The sequence below is a fragment of the Balaenoptera acutorostrata genome, chromosome 6, assembly GCF_949987535.1.
Source record: "Balaenoptera acutorostrata chromosome 6, mBalAcu1.1, whole genome shotgun sequence".
Classification (NCBI taxonomy): Eukaryota; Metazoa; Chordata; class Mammalia; order Artiodactyla; family Balaenopteridae; genus Balaenoptera; species Balaenoptera acutorostrata.
The window spans coordinates 74,975,815-74,996,560 of NC_080069.1; the positions used below are offsets into that span (position 1 = coordinate 74,975,815).

The following is a 20,746-nucleotide window of genomic DNA, read 5'->3' on the forward strand; positions in this document are numbered from 1 at the left end:
ATAAAATTACTGCATAACAACTCTTAATTAGCAGCTTTGAAAAACGTTTAGTGGCCTGAAAAAATAAGTAAAGCTATTGGATAAAACTATCTATGGATTTTAATTACCCTTGGCTATCATCGTTTCTGTATAGGGAAATAGACAAAAAATTTAAGAATAAAGGACTTAGAAATACTTTAAAGTGTTTAAATATAAAATGCAGAGAACTGCACAAAATGTAGCTCCATAAATTTTCTCAAAATGAGTCTCACTCATGTAACTGGCACCTGCAGCAAGAACCAGATGGTTATCAGCTCCCCTGGAGCTCTCCCTTTCCAGCCATTAACCATCCAAAGGAAAAGAGGATATCTGACTTCTAGCACCAACCTACCCAGACCCAGAGAATACATTTTTGACAGTACATTTCAGGTGTCAGGGACTGACCAGAGGAATTGATTTGTTAAGCTGACAGAATTTCTCAAGACTCAATCAGACTTTTTTATATTTCACAATATAGTAGAATCTTAAAAATTAAATACCTTTAAGCTTGTGCATAAAATAAAATGTACAAACTAGCACACAAGAAGCTTTCAGTTTAACATCACCTGCAATTTAAGAATATGTACTGTAAAATGTTTTAAAGTGCATGAAACAACATACTTTAAATGTTTATTTTAAAAGACAGGTCTTTTTTTTTCTCCAGGATTTTAAGTTTACTTTCAAGAGGAGTTTGTAAAAGAAGTCCTTGGGACTATTAATCACAGGTGCTTTATTTATTTTATTTTATTTTTAAACATTTTTATTGGAGTATAATTGCTTTACAATGCTGTGTTGGTTTCTGCTGTATAACAAAGTGAATCAGCTATATGTATACATATATCCCCATATCCCCTCCCTCTTGCATCTCCCTCCCACCCTCCCTATCTCACCCCTCTAGGTGGTCACAAAGCACCGAACTGATCTCCCTGTCACAGGTGCTTTAATTATTCAAAAAGTGTACATGTAAACACACATGCACATTGGCAATGCATCACACTGTGGGTTGAAGTAAGTAATGACCAAAATAAATATAGCCTTTGCAAGCAGAGCATAAAAACGGATACACATTTCCTTTGGTTTATTGGACAGGAGGATATAAAATACCCTCACCTTACTGATAAAATGAGAAGCCTAATACAGAGGCTGTCTTACTGCAAAGCGACACTGCTCTGGTTCTTAACCTGGAAAAAAAATCTATTATGATTTTATGTATACGAACACTTTCAACACATAAGAATTCTTCCGAGGGAAGGGTAGACTATTAGGAAAAATCATTTTACAAAGGCGAGTCAGTTTTTTAAGCTCTAAATATATCTTATAAATTACCAAAAACAGATTAGGATTTTATTAGGCTGTTTCTTTGGAAGTTTGGGATTCTACGTTCTACCAGGTGATGCCTAATACAGCTCATGAGTCAAGATAAGTCGGCCACAGAGTGTAACCCTTGCCACGCGCTCCGGGCCGCCCCCGCTTCTTTCTTTCTGGAGGCGGGATACTTCCAAGGTAACCTTGGGCTCCTGCTCGCTCCTACTCTGGTGCCGGGAAAGCACTCCCACGCCCCGCCACGCCCCAACTTCCAGGCGGAGGGGCCGCAGCACAATGTCAGAGCCCGGAAGCCCCACGCGAACGGTCACTTCGCTCTGCGTTGTCCTTCCCCGAAGCCCTGAGCCTTAGACTTTTCCCACCAAGTCACCCACAGCTCCTCTTCCTGCCATCCTCCCTCCCCGGGGGAAAAAGTTTAAAGCCAGGCTCCCATCGTGTTAAAGGTTGCCAGAGTCGCTCTCTGGGCTGGACCTGAAGGGGCCGAGGGTCCACAGCGCTTCGGCGGCGCTCCTGTCCCGCCCCAGCTTGGCGGGTGGGAACAGTCTCAGACCATCGGCTGCCTGTACCTCCGCGCCCAGACCGCCGTTCCCTCCTAGCCCGAGGGACCAATTTTAAATATTGGGGCAGGGCACCTTTCCTGGAGACCCGGGAGCGAGCGCGGGTTCGGCCGGACCCCAAAGGGTGGCGGCGCTGCGCGGCGTGAGCGAAGGGCGCGCGTGGGTGTGCCCGGGTGGGAGTGGGGCGCGCCCGGTCGGCCGGAGGCGGACCCGCCGGCTGGCAGGTGGGTGCGGCCGGCGGGAGTCGGGGCGGCGGCGGCGGCGGCGGCGGCGGCGGCGGCGGCGGCGGCGGCGGCGGCGGCGGCAGCGGCAGCGGCAGCAGCAGCAGCAAGTGGTTGGGCCGTGCGCATTTCCTTCCCTCCCCCTGGGCCTCGGAGCCCGCCCGCTCGCCCAGTGCGCGGCGCCCGCGGCTCCGCTCCGCGTCCTCTTCCCGCCGCCACCGGCCGCTCCTTCCCCGCCCGTCCATGTCCCTGCCCGTGGTGCTCCCGGGCTCCTGCTGCCCTGTGGCTGGGCTCTCGGGCGGGCCGCAGGCCGGGGGCCCGGGCGCCGCGGCCGCCGCCGCCCAGGAGCCGCCGCTGCCCCCGCTACGGCCGCGCTGGTCCCGGGCCGCGCTGCAGCCCCCGGCGCGGCCTCGCTGCGCGGCCACCGCCGCCGCCGCCGGGGTGCTGGCCCCGCCGCCCGCGCTCTCCTACCGCCGGGCCGCCGCCGCCGCCGCCGCGGCCCCGGGCTCGGCGCTGCTGCCCGCTCGCCCGCTGCTGTCGCTCGGTCTGCTGCAGCTGATCCTGGGCTGCTGCATGGTGGCACTCAGCTTCGGGGCGCTGTCGCTGAGCAGCTCCCCGCAGGTGAAGAACTCGTGCCCGTTCTGGGCCGGCTCCTCGGTGAGTGCCGCGCGTGCCCCGCTCGCCTCGGCAGGGCCCACCCGGGGAGCAGGGGGCTCAGGCCGGTCGCCTCCACTGCCCCGTGATTGATCGCTCCAGGGCTGCCTTTCGGGAGTACAGCCCCTCAGGCCAGTTGAAGTTTTTGGAGGCGTTGAGGCGGGGGGAAAAAAGGGGTAAAGAGAGAGAGGAATTCGGGGGTGAATGGGTTGCACCTGGACAGTGTCTATTCCTTGTAGGGTAAAGGGTTTTGTTGTTCTTGTCAAACTAATAGAATAAACCCGATTTCCGGCTCTTTGGGAGATGGAAGTATGGGGGTGGGTGACAAAAAAGCGGGAAGAAAATGAGTCAACTTCTTTCAGCTATTGAGTATTTACTTCGCTGGCAACGTCCGCACGGGGAGGGCAAGGATCTTGATCTGTTTTGTTCACTGATGTATCAACAGTGCCTGGCACATAGTAGGAGTATTTGTGGGATGGATGAAGTGACAGGTTGGCGCCCGTCCCTTGTTTTTATTCCGCACTAAGGCACAAGTAAATGTTAAGTGTCTGGTGTAGGGTAGCTCCACTGTATCTGGGGGCGAGTTCAGGAGGTAATAACAGGGTGTGTGGACGCACCCACGTACTTGGTCATTAAAGGAGGGCCCTAAGCCCGCACTAGGTTCCTGGCGCCACGCAGACTGATAGGCAGAATTTAATTCTCCAGAACTCGAACCCATCGTGGATGAGCTTGCCGAAGTCCCAGCTAGCCGGAGATGTCTGCCCCGCTCCGGTACAACAGGCCCTGCCGGCCCTGCCGCCTCCGACAGGGAAGGCTGTTTTGGGGCAAAAGGCTGCTGCCCTCGAGCGTTTATGGAAACTGGTGGCTACTCATCCCTGCCTCCTAATGATGTCACAGCTTCCAAGACATCCTGCGTCTTGAGGTTTGCTGAGGATTGAGAGACCTGGAAATAGGTTTTCGCGGAATGATTGTGGAAGATGAATATTTAAAGTAAACGGCCTTTCTCTAAACGAAATCTAAAAGCCTGGCAATGCCTATAGTTTTTACTAAGATCTGTAATGAATGTATGTTTTGAATGGCTGAAAATTGTCCTTGCAGGTCCACACAAACCCAGATTCAAGACCAAATTTTAAGAATATAGGGAGAACTAATTGAACCCAAAGTAATTGTTTGAATAAGAACTGTAAGACCATTAGGTACCTAGAGCCTGGCCTGACATTTTATACTTAAACTGATGCCAGTTTGTTCTTCTTTTTGAAATACTTTGATGCTGGATGATCTTACTGTGGTGGGTGGAATTCACAATCTGTGCATCGTGTAAAAGGAATCCCACCCTCCTGGCCCTATCCTTGGGCTCTCCCACTGGCCTCTGGGAGTCCTTTAAAACTTCAGAAAAAAGAGTATTCCCAACAGGGTAGGGATTAGATCCGTTATGCTCCTTAGTCCACTTGTCAGACTAAATTCAGCCAAATGGTGGCTGCATTTTATTTCTCTAAATACCATGGGCCAGAAGTGACTCTTGCATACATTTTTAGGGATTTGCTCTTTGTAAAATCATAATCTCTTGTCTTCTCAAAGATAGCTAGTTTAGGATTATTGAAAACTATTTTTTTCCCTCCTAAAATTAAACCCCTACATCAGTGTACTATTGTGAATTATTTCAGAGGTAAATACACTTTAGATGTCAGTCAAGCCATAGTTAGATTTGATGAACTATTAAAAAAAAAAAAAAGAGGAATCAGCCAGAAGATAAAGGCTGCTAGCTTGGGCCTGCTGTCTGGACACATCCTTGTCTCCGGGACCCAGCAAACCAGAGCAGGGAAAGAATGAGTGACTTGGAACTAAGTCTCTTCCACAGGGTCCTTTTCCCACACTGTGCCCCCAACTCTATACGCAAACTTGCAACTGTTTGTTATTCTTATTTGTTGTGGCCTGTTTCTGAGGTTGTCCTCAGAATTTGCAAAGTGACAACAGAACCAACAGATAGTACATGTCCAGAACAACTGAATAGGATTTGAGAATGGCATTAAGCCCCATGACTCTCCTGGTGTTGCAGGAAAAAAGTCTCAGCAGTAGCATACCTTTTGAATTTATGTGTGTGAGAGAGATGGTTTTTTTTAAACTCTGCTTTATGGAAAATTTTAAATTTATTCAAACACTGTACAATGAATCTTCATATACCCCTCACCCAGCTCTAACCGTTGTTTTATCTCCTGTACCTCTTTCTGGCTCTGCTGCCAGCTCTGTGTGTTCTTTTTTTTTGGCTGCACCGGGCAGCTTGTGGGATCTTAGTTCCCCGGGCTCTCGGCAGTGAAAGCGCCGAGTCCTAACCACTGCACCACCAGGGAATTCCCTCTATGTGTTCTGATAACTCCAGAAGGATGGGTGTTCTAAGCAGGGTAGAAATTAGCTTCAGCATGCCCTCTAGTTCATTTGTCAGATTCACTTCCCACGTTATTTTGAAACAAATCTCAGACATCACATCATTACACCTGTAAATATTTCAATACATGTATGTTTTTAAAAAGAAAATATAAGTGGACTAGAGAGACAGCAGAGAAGTGACCAGGAAGTCTTAAGAACCCCACTCTACCTTTAAAATTTTATTCTGAAAATTTTAAATCTCAACAAATATAGAAAGAACCCCCATTGACCCGTCATCCAGCTTCAATAGTTATTAACATTTACATGGTCACTGTATACTCACACCCACTCCCCCTTGGTAACACCCACTGGATTATTTTAAGGCAAATCTCCAGTATTGTAGTTTCAGCATTAAATATTTCAGAATGTATTTCTAAAAGAAAGGGGCTTAATAGTTAAAAGGAAGGGGCTTGATAGCACGTTGTAACTAATTTAAAGACAGCTAAACTAAAGTTTTTATGAGAAAAGCTTAAAAATTATGACTTGAGGACTGCAGAATTTTTTATGACAACTTTATTGAGATATAATTCACATTCCATTTAAATCTACTTATATCACCCATTTAAAGTGTGCAGTTCAATGATTTTTATTAAATTCACAGTTTTGCAACCATCTCCACAATCAATTTTAGAAAATTTTCATCACCCCCCAGAAGAAACCCTGTACCCATTAACAGTCATACCCCATTTCTTCCTTACTCCGTTATCCCTAAGCAACCGTTGATCAATTTACTTTCTGTCTCTATGGATTTGTTATTCTGGCCATTTCATGTAAATGGGACCATACAACAAATGGTCCTTTGTGACTGGCTTCTTTCACTTGGCATAACATTTTCAAGGTACATCCATGTTGTGACATGTATCACTACTTCATTCCTGTTTATGACCAAATAAGATCCCATTGTGTTGCTGTACCATGTTTTATTTATCGCTCAGAAGTTTGACTGGCATATGAAAGTAGGTAGTTGAGTGGCAGTGCCAGCTTAAGTCTAAGGTTACTTCAAACCCACGTAGGAACACAGTAGAAGGATATCCTCATATTTCAAGCTTTGAATGACCATTATATGCCTGAGTCTGCTGTATCAACGAAGTCAGCAAATCTTTTGGCTGAAGTAAAAATTTTGCTCATTAAGGGACAAATATATTCATTTGAAAGGACTATTTTGTTAAACACACTATAGTTCAAGAATATTTTTCCATATATACCGCTGTAAGTGTTATTCTCACCTTGAGCCCGAGATTTGGAGTCTTCCTTCACTTGTCTGAACCTTGAAGGTGTACTTTATCTATTGTAATATATGTTTGAGAATTAACAAGTCCTATAAAGACTCTTTTCCCATACTTTACATACTTACTTTCAACAACTTGAAGGGAGTGTTTTTAATGTGCTCATTGTTTTTGAGCACTCTGTGATCATTTATTTTCTTGCTGGTGTCCTTGGTTAATGACTCAATCTATTATTATTCCCAAAGTTCATGAAACTAAGGGAGTAGACACTTTAAAAACATGCTGAAGTTTGACTCAGGTGAGGGCAGAGGGAGGATCTCCATGTCCGTGTTCAAGCCACGCTATCCTGGCTCCTGATTTGGAGGCTTAGTTAGATTCTACTGGGACTACGGGAGACCAGCCTACCACACTGTTTTAGATTAATTAAAGAGTAGAGAGAGTTGCATTGGTTCGTGTCTCCCTCAAAAAAGAAAATTCCTGACTCTGATGACGTATATTATCCTTGGGAGATATTTCAGGCAAGTGGTAGAGAATTAGTTATTGTTTTTTGCTCTTCTCTGGGGGCCCTAATAGCCTTTATCATCTACATACATTCATGTCTCTCTGTTGAAGTCACTGACCTGAACTCATGGTTCCCCCTCCCTTGAGTCTGTGATTCTTTGGCAAGATTCCAGTTCCTTATAAAGAGACAGACATTGGTGAACCTTAAGGTAAACCTATTAAAAAAAATTTACAATGACAGAATGTAAAAAAAAGAATGAATGGTCCAGAGCAGAAACTAACACAAAAATTCTAAAGTCTCTACCAGTTAAACAACAGTAAATACATTTTTTTCTATCATAATCATCAAATACTACTTTAATATTGAAGGAGTATTTTTAAGTATAACTTTTGAGAGGAATTTAATTTTCTTTGGTCCTTTATTTTACACAACAGCAGAGTCACATGATAAGTTCTTTTTTTTATTGGAGTATAATTGCTTTACAATATTGTGTTAGTTTATACTGTACAGCAAAGTGAATCAGCTATACGTATACATATATCCCCTCCTTTTTGGACTTCTTTCTCATTTAGGTCCCCACAGAGCATTGAGTAGAGTTCCCTGTGCTATACAGTATGTTCTCATTAGTTATCTATTTTATACATAGTATCAATAGTGTATATATGTCAATCCCAATCTCCCAATTCCTCCCACCCCACCCCCTTTCCCCCTTGGTATCCATATGTTTGTTCTTCTCTACGTCTGTGTCTCTATTTCTGCTTTGTAAATAAGATCATCTATACCAATTTCTTCAGATTCCACATATATGTGTTAATATATGATATTTGTTTTTCTCTTTCTGACTTACTTCACTCTGTATGACAGTCTCTAGGTCCATCCATGATGATAAGTTCTTGAGCAAGTCATTGAGCCTCTCAACCTCAGTTACTCATCTGTAAAATGGGTGGGATGACTCTTGCCTCAGAATTGATTTTGTAAGAGTGTAATTAGAGAACATTTAGGAAAATGCTTCGTTGCTGAGCCCTAGCCCCAGGCCTGGCACATACTAGAACTTCTATCAATGTTTTTTAAACATCCAGGCAATATTTAAGTAAGGTAAGGTGAACAGGCTAGTTTTGTTTGTTTGTTTGTTTGTTTTTGTTTTTTGGTGGGACATTGTGGTAACCAACAAGCATACATGAGAAATACCCAGTTGTCCACTTTGTCAGATCTTTTACTGAGTTACCCTGGGCAGATACAGAATGATACATGCACACATACATTTAAAAAATATATCCAGTGTAAAAGCTATAGGGCAAGATAGGTTATTAAGAAGTGTGAATATTGTAAATATGGGACACCTATAACGTGGCTCTTTTTAACTCTATGTTTAGATACGGCAACTTTTGACAAACAATTCAGAACATTTTTGCCCTAAGATGTGTTAATGGATTAACACAGAAAAATAAGGTAGTAGAATTATATGCTTTTGACTTTAATGATTTGATTTTTAAGCTGGAAAGTTAAGGCACATTCACCACATATGGTGGGTAACAGTGATTCTTGCCTGGAGTATCTTAGAATCCTTCTTTGCAATATCAGAAAAAAAGAAAGGCCTCCTCTGCTCTTCCCCATAAGCTACAAAGAATGGGTCACAAGTGAGTGAAACCAAAATTGTAATAAACCTCATTATAGTGATATAGAGATAATTTGGTGTTAGAAAATAGGTTCTCACCTGTTTATTCCGAGCAAGTTGCATCTTGCACTGGGTGGAAAGAATGCTGATGGAGTTGCTTTTTGCTGTTGATGTACTCTTTTAAGAAGCACAGGAGTGAAAAATATGTTTAGGCTTACATAGTCATCTTTGAGCAAGTTCATCTCCTGTTTTTGACCTTCATTCATTCATTTATTCATCGTCCATTCAGTTGTTCGTTGACTCTTGCCATAACTAATTGAGTGCCTCTAGGAGCCTTTAGTGGTACTTGAGTGAATATTCAGAGATCCGAGCCCTCATGAGATTGCAAGTGAGTGTAGAACACAATTGAGCAAGTAATAGCATTATGGGGTAATGGAAGGCCAGTGTTAAGGGATCTTGAGTCCCTTCTGATGGAGCTCCAGCTGCTGCTGCCACTGATGGAAGCGGAGGCATTGAATACTCTGCCTCTTCCTCTTTCACTTCCCCATCCTCTCTCCCCAGTCATGAATTGCACACCCGTCCCCGAAATGTGAACCTCCGTTCCCTTCAGTCTTGAGCTCTTAAAGGATTCATCCCCAGCTGCAGCACTTTTATTGCACATTCCAGAGGCTTCCTACTTCCTCTGCTTCCCCTTCTCTATCTCACCACTCACGGGGTTCCCCAAGTGTGTTGGGCTTACTTAATCTTGAAGAATGGGAGAAATTGAGTAGAAGTTGGTGTGTGCCTTTGTTGCAGGGTTCAGGACTGAGGTGGATGTAACTACAACTCCCACCTACAACTAGAATGTAGTTTCTTGAAGCATCCCTATAAAGAAGGGTGGTTTACAAAAATCCTGTTGAAATTTAACATTTGTGTGTGCTGAGTCTACAAAACAATTCAAATGGAAATGATATCTTTAAGTATTTTGTCTTCCAACCCATGAATGTGGTATATGCCTTGATTTATTTGGGTCTTTATTTAATATTGCTCAATAAGCTTTATATTTCTTCCTACTGAGGTCTTAAGTTTATTTGTCATGTATATTTTGAGATTGTTGATATTTCTTTTTTTTTTTTTTTTTTTAATCTTATTTTTTATTTATTTATTTTTGGCTGTGTTGGGTCTTCGTTGCTGTGCGCAGGCTTTCTCTAGTTGCAGCGAGCAGAGGCTACTCTTCTTTGCGGTGCGTGGGCTATGCATTGCGGTGGCTTCTCTTGTTGCGGAGCATGGGCTCTAGGCACGTGGGCTTCAGTAGCTGTGGCACACGGGCTCAGTAGTTGTGGCTCACGGGCTCTAGAGCGCAGGCTTAGTAGTTGTGGTGCACGGGCTTAGTTGCTCTGCGGCATGTGGGATCTTCCTGGACCAGGGATCGAACCCGTGTCCCCTGCATTGGCAGGCGGATTCTTAACCAGTGCGCCACCAGGGAAGCCCCTGTTGATATTTCTTATATGTCAAATACATTTTGTACATTTTTAACAATTTTTTTTTAATTAATTTATTTGGCTACGTTGGGTCTTCATTGCTGTGCGCGGGCTTTCTCTAGTTGCGGCGAGCAGGGGCTACTCTTCGTTGTGGTGTGTGGACTTCTCATTGCAGTGTTCTCTTGTTGTGGAGCATGGGCTCTAGGCACGCGGGCTTCAGTAGTTGTGGCTCACGGGCTCTAGAGCGCAGGCTCAGTAGTTGTGGCGCATGGGCTTAGTTGCTCCGCAGCATGTGGGATCTTCCCGAACCAGGGCTCGAACCCTTGTCTCCTGCTTTGGCAGGCGGATTCTTAACCACTGCGCCACCAGGGAAGTCCCAACAATTATGTTTTAAATTTAGTTTGCTCATATATGCAAAGTCCTCTCTAAAAAGAAAGGGAGGGAGGGAGGGAGGGAAGGAGGGAGGCAGGAAGGAAGGGAGGAAGAGAGGGAGGGAGGGAGGGAGGGAGGAAGAAAACTATCTAGCTTAGGGGACTTCTCTGGTGGTCCAGTGGGTAAGACTTCTCCTTCCAATGCAGGGGGTGCAGGTTCGATCCCTGGTCAGGGAGCTAAGATCCCACATGCCTCGGGGCCAAAAAACCAAAACATAAAGCAGAAGCAATATGGTAACAAATTCAATAAAGACTTTAAAAATGTTCCACATCAAAAAAATCTTTAAAGAAAAAAAGGACTCTGTGCTCCCAATGCAGAGGGCCCTGCTTTGATCCCTGCTCAGGGAACTAGATCCCGCATGCCACAACTAAAGATTCCGCATGCCACAACTAAAGATAATGCATTCCAGAACTAAAGATTCCTCATGCTGCAACTAAAGATCCCGCATGTGGCAATGAAGATCCTGCATGCCGCAACTAAGACCCGGCGCAACCAAAGATAAATAAATAAATAAAAAATAATAAATAAAAAAAAAATAAAATTCTTGAGTTTAAAAAGAAAGAAAGAAAGCTTAGTTCCTTTGTCCCAGAGACCCTTCATTTGAAATGATAATTGTATCTGTCATGATCTATTAAAAACATTTTATTTATTTATGTACTTATTATACACATGCCCCTTTCAACTTAGCAATGCTACTCCTGGGACTTCATTCAGCAGAAATAAAAAGCACTTGTTTGTAAGGATATATGGCCATGATGTTTACTGCAACATTGTTTGGGGGCAAAAAACTGGAAGAAGAGTGAATACCCATGAATATGGAAATGATTGAATACATTAGGTAGTGGTTGTACAAAGGAATATTATGTAACCATTAAATGGAAATGAATGAGAGCTAGTCCAGTAAACATGAAGTGATTTCCAGTGAAGTATTTGTTGAGAGAGAAAAAGAAGAGGAGGAAGAGTATCTTTTATGATTCGTTTTTTTTTTTTTTTGTAAAAATCATACCCCTGTGCATGTGTGTGTATAATCCAAAGCCAAGTAAGTAGACGTCACCCATACCCTCTAGACAAGCCCCACCAAGTGTGTTTCCAGGAAGAAATCGTTTAGAGGAAGGAAATATCCTATTGAATTTAAGATGATGAAAGGATATAGTGCCCAGTGAGCAGGCAGCTGATAGTATGTTTAAACATAGACGTGATACAAAGAAATTGTCTCCTGTCTGCCCATGTATGTTTTTTGGTCCTTGATATAAATGGGTAGACTTGTCCTCTACTGGTTTGTTGTGAAATGATTACCCTCAGTCAATAAATGGAGAATGGAGAGTATCGCAGGTAGGCCTGTGAGCTTTGGGTTTCAAGTAACACTGTAATCCTTACTGATTTGTAGTTAAATAAATAGTTATTGTGAAATGGTGCATTTGAGTGATTTTGGTGAAAAGTGCACTTGAAAGAAAATCCTCATAACTGCTTTCAGCAGATGCACTTTATTATGTACACAAAGGTCATCAGAGTGACCCTGGGCTGAATAATTACTTTGCTTATCCTTTCCTAACTGCTTAGTGAACTGTGTTGTTCAAAAGGCTGATGTTGTCTTCCAGATTACGTTTTGGCAAAATGCTGGTTCTTCTTTACTGAGGATTTTAGGTTATTGTTTATTGACGTGTCATTTTGCAACATGAGATACTTCTCACTGTAGTCCCTCCCCCTTTGAGGAATAAAAGTTCAGGAACATTTACTAATTGCCAATCATGTGACAAGCACTTTGCTAGGAGCTGGGGATTCAGAGAGACAGGACAGGCATTCACAGTCAGTGGGCAAGACAAAAATGCAATGAGTTTTTTTTGGGGAAAAAGTTATATGTAGAGGGCTTACAGGAGTGTGGGGTGTTAAGATTAATAAGGCTTATCAGAGGTGATGACTGTGTGTTGGGGCCTTGCAAAATGCATAGGAGTTCTCAGGCAGCTAGGAGGGGAGTTGGGAAGAGAGGACTCTGTGACAAAGAGAAGCACAAAGTCCTGGAATGTCTAGAGCCTGGCCAGTCTGAGGAAGGACAAGTATGCCTGGAAGGAGGGTGGGTCAGGAGTACATGGAAACCAGGCTTGAGAAGTAGGCAGGGGAAGATCCTGGAAGGCCTTGTTTACCATTTTGAGGAATTGACTTGTCCCGTGAAGGATGGGTACCCACAAATTAAGGGAGGGTTGCAGCCAGACATTCTTTTTATGAGGCTGACTCTGGTGACAGATTAGGTGCTACTGGGGGCAGGAAACCTGGATAGGGAATACTGATTCCTTAACTCAGAGGATAGGCTAGTTTCTGTTTGTATGTTCTTAACTGACCTTAAGAAAAAACATACGCAGTCAGTGAAAAAGTTTCAGGAACTTGGACAAGAAAGATAGTCTAAAACTGTATACCAGGGCTCATATAATCAACAGGAATATTAAATGTTTGAGTTAGAAGCCTTTGAAATTTCAGTATTTAAAAAATATATATACTTCAGAGACTGGGGATTAGTTTATTGGAATTGGTCCCTTTTCTAGATTTATGATCCTGTTTATCCTTGTAGGTGATACTCTCTGGAATCATAGGATTAACAACTTGGAAACGGCCTATGATACTCCTGGTATGTACTGATCTTATAAATTTTTACCCTTTGTAAAATGTGCTGTTTATGAAGTCTGTTGAAATAAATTGAGGAAATGCTAAAGCTTCCTTGTTCATTAAAAAAAGAAGTTAACAATGGACAATATTAGAAGCCAGATGTTCTCATGACAGTAAAGTAAGATGATAATTTTGCTGCTTTTCTGTTGCACTTTAAGCTTCTTATATACCCAATTCTATACATGTGTTTCAAGTTCCAGGATTAGATCTATTGTAAAGATATAACAAAAGCAAAGCAAAACAAAACTAAATGGCTGGGACTTCCCTGGTGGTCCAGTGGTTAAGAATCTACCTTCCAGGACTTCCCTGGTGGCGCAGTGGTTAAGAATCCGCCTGCCAGTGCAGGGGACACGGGTTTGAACCCTTGTCCGGGAAGGTCCCACATGCCGTGGAGCAACTAAGACCATGCGCCACTACTGAGTCTAATCTCTAGCGCCCGCAAGCCACAACTACTGAGCCCACGTGCCACAACTACTGAGCCCATGCGCTGCAACTACTGAAGCCCGCCCACCTAGAGCCCGTGCTCTGCAACAAGAGAAGCCACCACAATGAGAAGCCTGCGCACTGCAACGAAGAGCAGCCCCTGCTCACTGCTACTAGAGAAAGCCTGTGCGCAGCAATGAAGACCCAACGCAGCCAAAAATAAATAAATTAAAAAAAAAAAAAAAAAGAATCCGCCTGCCAATGCAGGGGACGTGGGTTCGATCCCTGGTCAGGGAACTAAGATCCCACATGCCGTGGAGAAACTAAGCCCGTGCGCTGCAACTACTGAGCCTGTACACTCTGGAGCCCGCATGCCACAACTAGAGAGAAGCCTGTGCAGCGCAACGAAGAGCCTGCGTGCTGCAAGTAATAACCCAAAGCAGCCAAATTAATTAATTAATTAATTAATTTTAAAAAATAGTCTTTAAAAAAAAATGCTAAACGGCTTACTCTGGGCATTTTGAACATACACAAAAGTGAAGGGAATGATATAATGAACTCCCTGTACCAATCATCCAGCTTCAACAATTATCAATCCTTAGCCAATCTTTTTCAGTTAGACCCTTACCCATTCCCCACCCCTTCCACATTCTTTTTTCCTCCACATTCTTTTAAAGCAAATCTCAGCTTAAATCATGCATACATTATTTTTTATTGTTACAGTACTTTGGTTGGGCAATCTCAGAATTTCCTTGCTTAGATTTCCTGTATTCTCTCTTTATCACACCTATATTATATTTTCATCATAATAGAGACATACATTGTTGACTTTATCCTTTTTTTAGTTATTCAGGTAAAATTCACATAGTATAAAATTAACCATTTTAAAGTGTACAATTCGATGGCATTTAGTAAATTCCCATCCTTTATTTTTATTTGTTATGTCCTTTTGATTCAGGGAATACTATAAAAAAATAGACAAATGCCAATGGAGAGGCCAGCTTACAGGGATGAGGTAGAGGATCTAGAAAATTCAATTTGAAATATGCTTTAAAAATTTATTTTTCCGTATAGCATCTCTTATTTTTCTCCCATCCATTTTGAAATAGGGTTAAATAATTTTCTGAATTCATTCCATTTATACATAACACAGCCAGGCTGTCCTTCAGACCACTGTTTGCTAGGTAATGGGTAACAAATATAAAACTAGTTAAATTCTTAAATACAAGGAGATGAAGCACATTTCAGGATACAGTCAGAATAATGGAGCCCAATACTGTGTTGACGATCTTGAAAAACTGAACTGAAGAGTTTTCAGACCCACAAGACGATGCAGGCAACATTTTACAGGTCCATCAATTATTGCATTTGGTGAAACTTTGTTAATATTTCCAGAAGGAGTAAATGATTGATACAGCATTTTAATATATTAGACAGCAGGATAGAAGAAAATGAGGCTTTGGATGAGTTTTATGGCATGTGTTATGCGTGCTTGGGGTTTGTTTTACAACAGCTCTCTAGGTTTACAGTCACTGCAGAAAAATTTTTAATGGTGTTCAATGTTTATACTAATATTTGGTTATAGACATCATCTTTGCACTGTCCTCCATTGGGTCAATATTGAAATGCTCAGTAATACGAACCTCAGGTATTTAAAATCAGAAAACTATCTAATCTAATGCTATTTGTACTTTTAAAATTCCAAATGGTGAAGAGAATATGAGTGCTTGTTCTAGATAGATATTAAGAAAGTCCACCTTTTAAAACATTTCTTTCTTTAACATTGTTTTCTTTTGGAAAGGTACCCTTGTAAATTTATTATGTGAGCTCAAGCAACTTTAAATGAAATGACCTTAATAAAAATGTATTTCTCATCCTTGTTAAGTATATGTACTTTGTCACAAAGTTGTAACCAGTTTGTACATACCATGTTGAGCTCTGCTTTTTCTGTTTAATATGAAATTAAGTTCACATCAGTAGCTATTATGTTTCCCTGTACAAGGAGTCCACATGCCTATCACTTAGAATTGCTACCCAGCATTTTGTCATATTTCTGTATTACCATCAGTCATAAGCCTGTTGGACATCTGAGCTTCGAAGTTTTGACTATTATGAATTATGTATTTAGAAGGTCATTTAGTGATCATTTTGAAATGTTAATTAACATCAGTTTATAAAGAAGATAAATTAATTGGCAGGAATTGTGCAAGGGAAAACTTTCTGAGTATATCAGTAGGTCATTTGAGCCTTAGTCAATATCATAGAGGAAAAAACAGTCCACAGGAATCTTAGTAGTATATCATTATAACCTCTGCCAAATGCTTTTGTTATGTTAAAAAGCCAGAGGAAAGAAACTGACGCACCAGTCAGACCCTCCTAGTTTGAGTCCTCGTTCATTTACGGAAGAGCTATGTCACTCTGTGCAAGCCACCTAGCTTCTCTGAGTCTAGTTTTCTTTTCTGAACAGAGGATAATCTAGTGACCCTCAATGGATACTTTACCTTTTTTTGTTGTTGTTGTTCCCCACGCATCCCCCTTTCTGAGTTTAGGGAATCTGCCATCAGATGATTTGAGTGGGAGGCTGTGTTCATTAGAGAAGCCAGAAGTGCCCGTGTGTTTTTGCAGACCCGGGCTGGGCTGGTCAGAGTCACAGCCCTACCTCCATTCACGTCCCACACTCTACCTACAGGGGCGCCTTGTGACTCTGACACAGCCAGGCCGTCCTTCACAAACCTAGGACCTTCTTTCCCTAGCTGTTTGCTTGGCTGCCTTCTTCTCTTCTGGGTCTCAGCAGTCATCTCAAGAGAGAGACCTTCCTTGAGCACCCTGATTGCAGTGACCCCTCCTCTGTGCCCCTCACCGGGCCCCAGCACTGAATACTGGCTTCATCTTGGTCTGTAAGTAGCCTGAGTGCGCCTCACCTGTCTCCCCCAGTAGATGGTCCGTCAGTTCTGTGAGGACAGGGGTCTCTCCCCAGGACCACTGTGCTCAGGACACACTTACTTTTGAACGGTGGCATTAATTTGGCAACCAATAAGAAACTCAGATCCTGGGTTAGTTCTCAAAGTTTCTGTTTTACATTTGTCTTAAATTTTTCTCACTTGTTTTTGTTCTCTTGAACTTTGTATTTACCACCTTTTAACTTCAGGGTGGTTGGAGAGTATTTTGGTAGTGGAGTTGGGGAGGGGGCTGGTTGGTCTCTTTAGGGGCTTTCAAGAGGCAAGCTGTTCTCATTTTGAGTTGTTGGGTGCACACCAGTCTAGAATATTTGAACACTTCCTTTTGAGAGCGTTTACATTTGTGCTCCCTCTTTGTGTTTGCTTCAGTGATTACATCAGGTTTATACTGGTTTGAACAAAGAAGGTCAGTTTGACCTAGTTCCTTCAAACTCAAGTTTTCATGGAAACTCAGAGTTGGAAGATTTCATTCACTGCGTCCTCTTCTTTCTACTGATAGAATACTCAGGTGTCCAGAACAAAATAATAATTTTGGGAGACACTTTGTGAATGTTTGTAGCTATTTTGGGCTGTGTCTGGGATTAAGGTTGGGGGTGTGTGCGTGTGCCTGCATCTGTGTGTATATGTGCGTGTGTATGGTATTCTATCAAGAATACTTGTGTATTTTCCATCAAGAGCAAACATTTTCCATTTTAAAAGAATGTCCTTTTATTTTCTAGATATCATTCAGTTTTCATTCTAATAAAATGTTTTAGACTTGTTTATAAATCACAGACTCAGTGCTGGGAATGACCTTAAAGATTGCCTTACTTAAGCACCTCAGTTGGAAAACAGAATTGTCTTGATAAGATAGTTACTGAATTGGTGGACTGGACCCGGGCTGGTGTCCTAGCCGGGGTGGAGACCCCCTGTCTCTGCCAGGAAGGTTCTTTCTCCTATTGGATTTGCACAGCCAGTAACAAAACTGATGCTGAGACTGGAACAGCACAAGCTTTTTTTTTAACTATAAAGATGTTTTTATTTTTATTTTATTTTTTTTCACATCTTTATTAGAGTATAATTGCTTTACAATGTTGTGTTAGATTCTGCTGTATCACAAAGTGAATCAGCTATATGTATACATATATCCCCATATTCCCTCCCTCTTGAGCCTCCCTCCCACCCTGGAACAGCACAAGCTTTATTTGATGGCCAAAGGATGGAGAAGAGGGAACCTAGTTCTCAAATCAACTTCTCAACCCAATTTGGGGGAGAGACACCAAATATATAGGAGGGTCAAGGTAAAAGGAGGGAGGGAATTAGAAAGAGTGGGAAGAACACTCATGAGTTAATTCGAGAATCAGAGTGTGGTTTGGACCTGGAACTGCTGCAGCCCTCCTTTTCAGTCGTTGTGTGGGCTTTTCCAGTTGTTGTCATGGCAATCGTCAACTGTCATGGTGCTGGTGGGTGTGTCATAACCTGCTGATGTATTACAATGAACGTGTAATGAGGCTCAAGATCTACTAGAAGTCAAATCTTCCGCCATCTTGGACCTATTTGGTTCTAACCAGTTCTTTTTTTTTTTTCTTTGCAGCTTCCTCCTGAAGCTTAGATTAAGACTAATTGGTTTCTATTTGAGGGAGGGGCAGGGGTCTGATTGTGGGGCAACAGCCTCGGTAACAAGATGTTTTCCTTTGGTGGTACATTTGGTAAGAATTGCCACTGTGAAAGCCCAGCCAGGCATTCTGCCTACAGTTTTGGTTGCTTATGAAGTGGTAATTTGAGCTATAGTTATTTTTATTTTTCTTGTCAGTTTGCAACAGAGGGGATGAATATGACCATCAAGCTGAAAAAAGACAGCTTTATCCTTTAGCACCAAGAATGAAGGTTCTTCCCTGGTGATGTTCTTGGGTCACATATGTGGTTTATTCTCAACTGCAGGTCCTGTTGATTTGAACCCTAGACTAAGAACAGAAGAGGTAGATGAATTGGCTGTTTTTAGAAAATGATCCATCAGTTTCTCTTCTAACTTCAAGATTATAGTATTTAGGGTAAAGCCTCCCTCATTCCCCAAAGAGACTAAAAAATGGCGTCAGTATGATATACAGATATCTTATTACCCCTCAGCTAACAGTTCAAGTAGGCTAGGCTGGTAAGATGGTCCTGCTCCATGAAGCCATTTGGGGATCCAGGTTCTTTCCATCTTATTGTGCCTCAGAGGGAGGGTCATGAAATGTCCAGACACTTTGTCAAAAGAGATTGAGGAACTAGTCTCACCAGATAGTCAGAAAATACTTATAGGTGGGTTATGCCGTGGGACAGATGGTGGCCCTTTCATTCCTGATGATAAAAGAACAGGAGGGGGCAGAATACCTAAGCACAGTTTAGGAATCTGTACATTTATAGAAGGAACTCTGAAGCTCTGGCTTGTGCAGTCTGGTTCTTTCAGGAATATTTCATGGTTGTCAGTCATTTGGAATGAGCTCCCTGGTTTGAGGGTTCAAGAAACCTGCATTTTAATGCTGACACGTTACCACTAATTATTGGATGATCTCAGGGAAATCTCTTGATTTCTGCAGGTATAAAATGAGGGGTTTTTTTACCTGTAGTATTTGTTGCATCCCCTTGTCTTGAATACCATTGTTGATTCCCTGAAATCCTGTTGATCAAACAAAGCTAAGTTTATTGGACCTGCTGAAGTAAGGGAGAACACCTTACCAGTAGTTCTCAGAAGGAGTGAGTCTAAGAGAGGATATTTATAGAATTTTAGGACACTGGCTGGGTCATTTTAAGGTGAGTCTTGCAAGATAGGGAATTGACTGGACTTGGGCAGAATCTATGAGATAATAGCTTTGGATTGGTGGGCAAATGGAGGGGAGGGCCTGGAAGCAAGATTTGATGAGTAAGTTGTTAGTTTTGGTAACTATTTTAGTTGGTTCACAATCTTACCTTTGAGGAGCAAGTACTTCTTGGAGCAAGTAGCTAAGTTATCTTTGCTTGTTCTCAGTATTGTTTATTATAGGGTCAGAAGAGTATGGCCAGTCCCAGAATTAGCACAGGGACTGAAAATTATGTTGGTTTTAGTTCTCATCGTAAATTTCATGGAGGACCCATTCTTTTTTTTTTTTAACATTGTTATTGGAGTATAATTGCTTTACAATGTTGTGTTAGTTTCTGCTGTATAACAAAGTGAATCAGCTATACGTATACATATATCCCCATATCTCCTCCCTCTTGCATCTCCCTCCCACCCTCCCTATCCCACCCCTCTAGGTGTTCACAAAGCACCGAGCTGATAACCCTGTGCGAATCAGCTGCTTCCCACTAGCTATCTATTTTACATTTGGTAGTGTATATATGTCAGTGCTACTCTCTTACTTCGTCCCAGCTTACCCTTCCCCCTCCCTGTGTCCTCAAGTCTATTCTCTACGTCTGCATCTTTATTCTTGTCCTGCCCCTAGGTTCGTCAGAACCATTTTTTTTTGGATTGGAGGACCCATTCTTAACATCCATTATGCTAATTAAGCAAACAAATAATTTCATCAATCGGACAACTTATTTCCATTGTCATTCTGCTAATTTAGCAAAGCTGCTGGGATGTTGTTGGGAGATAAAGATAAAAGCAGCAGCTTCTGGAGTATGGCTTTTTTCATAAATGCTGAGTATCCTGGAATTTGAATTCTTAATCATCCTGAGGGTGTAGCTTGGACCAGTCAATATGTACATGATATCACACTGTGCTGAAGTGTTTGGAAGTGTATTTCAGACATACTGTAGTATGTGTGCATCTGGGTTGCTGAAGAGCCTTTTGACCATCCTGCATCCAGGCTTTCTGAACCCAACAGGCCATAGTGATCAATTTCTGAATATGACTCTGAGACAACTACGTGGACTGTGAATGATTTGGGGCAAGGGAGGAGACCATTTTGAATCAGGGAGCATCTTAAAATAGATGTCATGTGAAAAGTTGTGGAATAATGTGTATGGTACCCCTTGTGTTTTTTAAAAACATCTGGGAGATCATACGTGTGTTTGTAGTTACATGAAAAATTCTTGAAAAGGGCTTCCCTGGTGGCGCAGTGGTTGAGAATCTGCCTGCCAATGCAGGGGACACGGGTTCGAGCCCTGGTCTGGGAGGATCCCACGTGCCGCGGAGCAACTGGGCCCGTGAGCCACAACTACTGAGCCTGAGCGTCTGGAGCCTCTGCTCCGCAACAAGAGAGGCCGCGATGAGGAGTGGCCCCCACTCGCCGCAACTGGAGAAAGCCCTCACACAAAAACGAAGACCCAACACAGC

The 20,746-nt window shown here is 42.6% G+C and overlaps 1 protein-coding gene across 4 annotated transcripts in view; it reads left to right on the forward strand.

Annotated features, from left to right (window-relative positions):
• The first annotated feature begins 2,194 nt into the window (after positions 1-2,194).
• ENTREP1 (endosomal transmembrane epsin interactor 1) overlaps positions 2,195-20,746 on the forward strand; it is a 61,216-nt gene continuing 42,664 nt past the window's right edge. For 3 of the 4 annotated variants that reach the window (XM_057548956.1, XM_057548957.1, XM_057548958.1), the window contains exons 1-2: positions 2,195-2,776; positions 12,996-13,052. In XM_057548956.1, coding sequence (XP_057404939.1) covers positions 2,363-2,776; positions 12,996-13,052 — 471 coding nt within the window. In that variant the 5' untranslated portion in view covers positions 2,195-2,362. The remainder of the gene's footprint in view (positions 2,777-12,995; positions 13,053-20,746) is intronic. The other variant, XM_007182242.2, reaches the window with a different exon arrangement.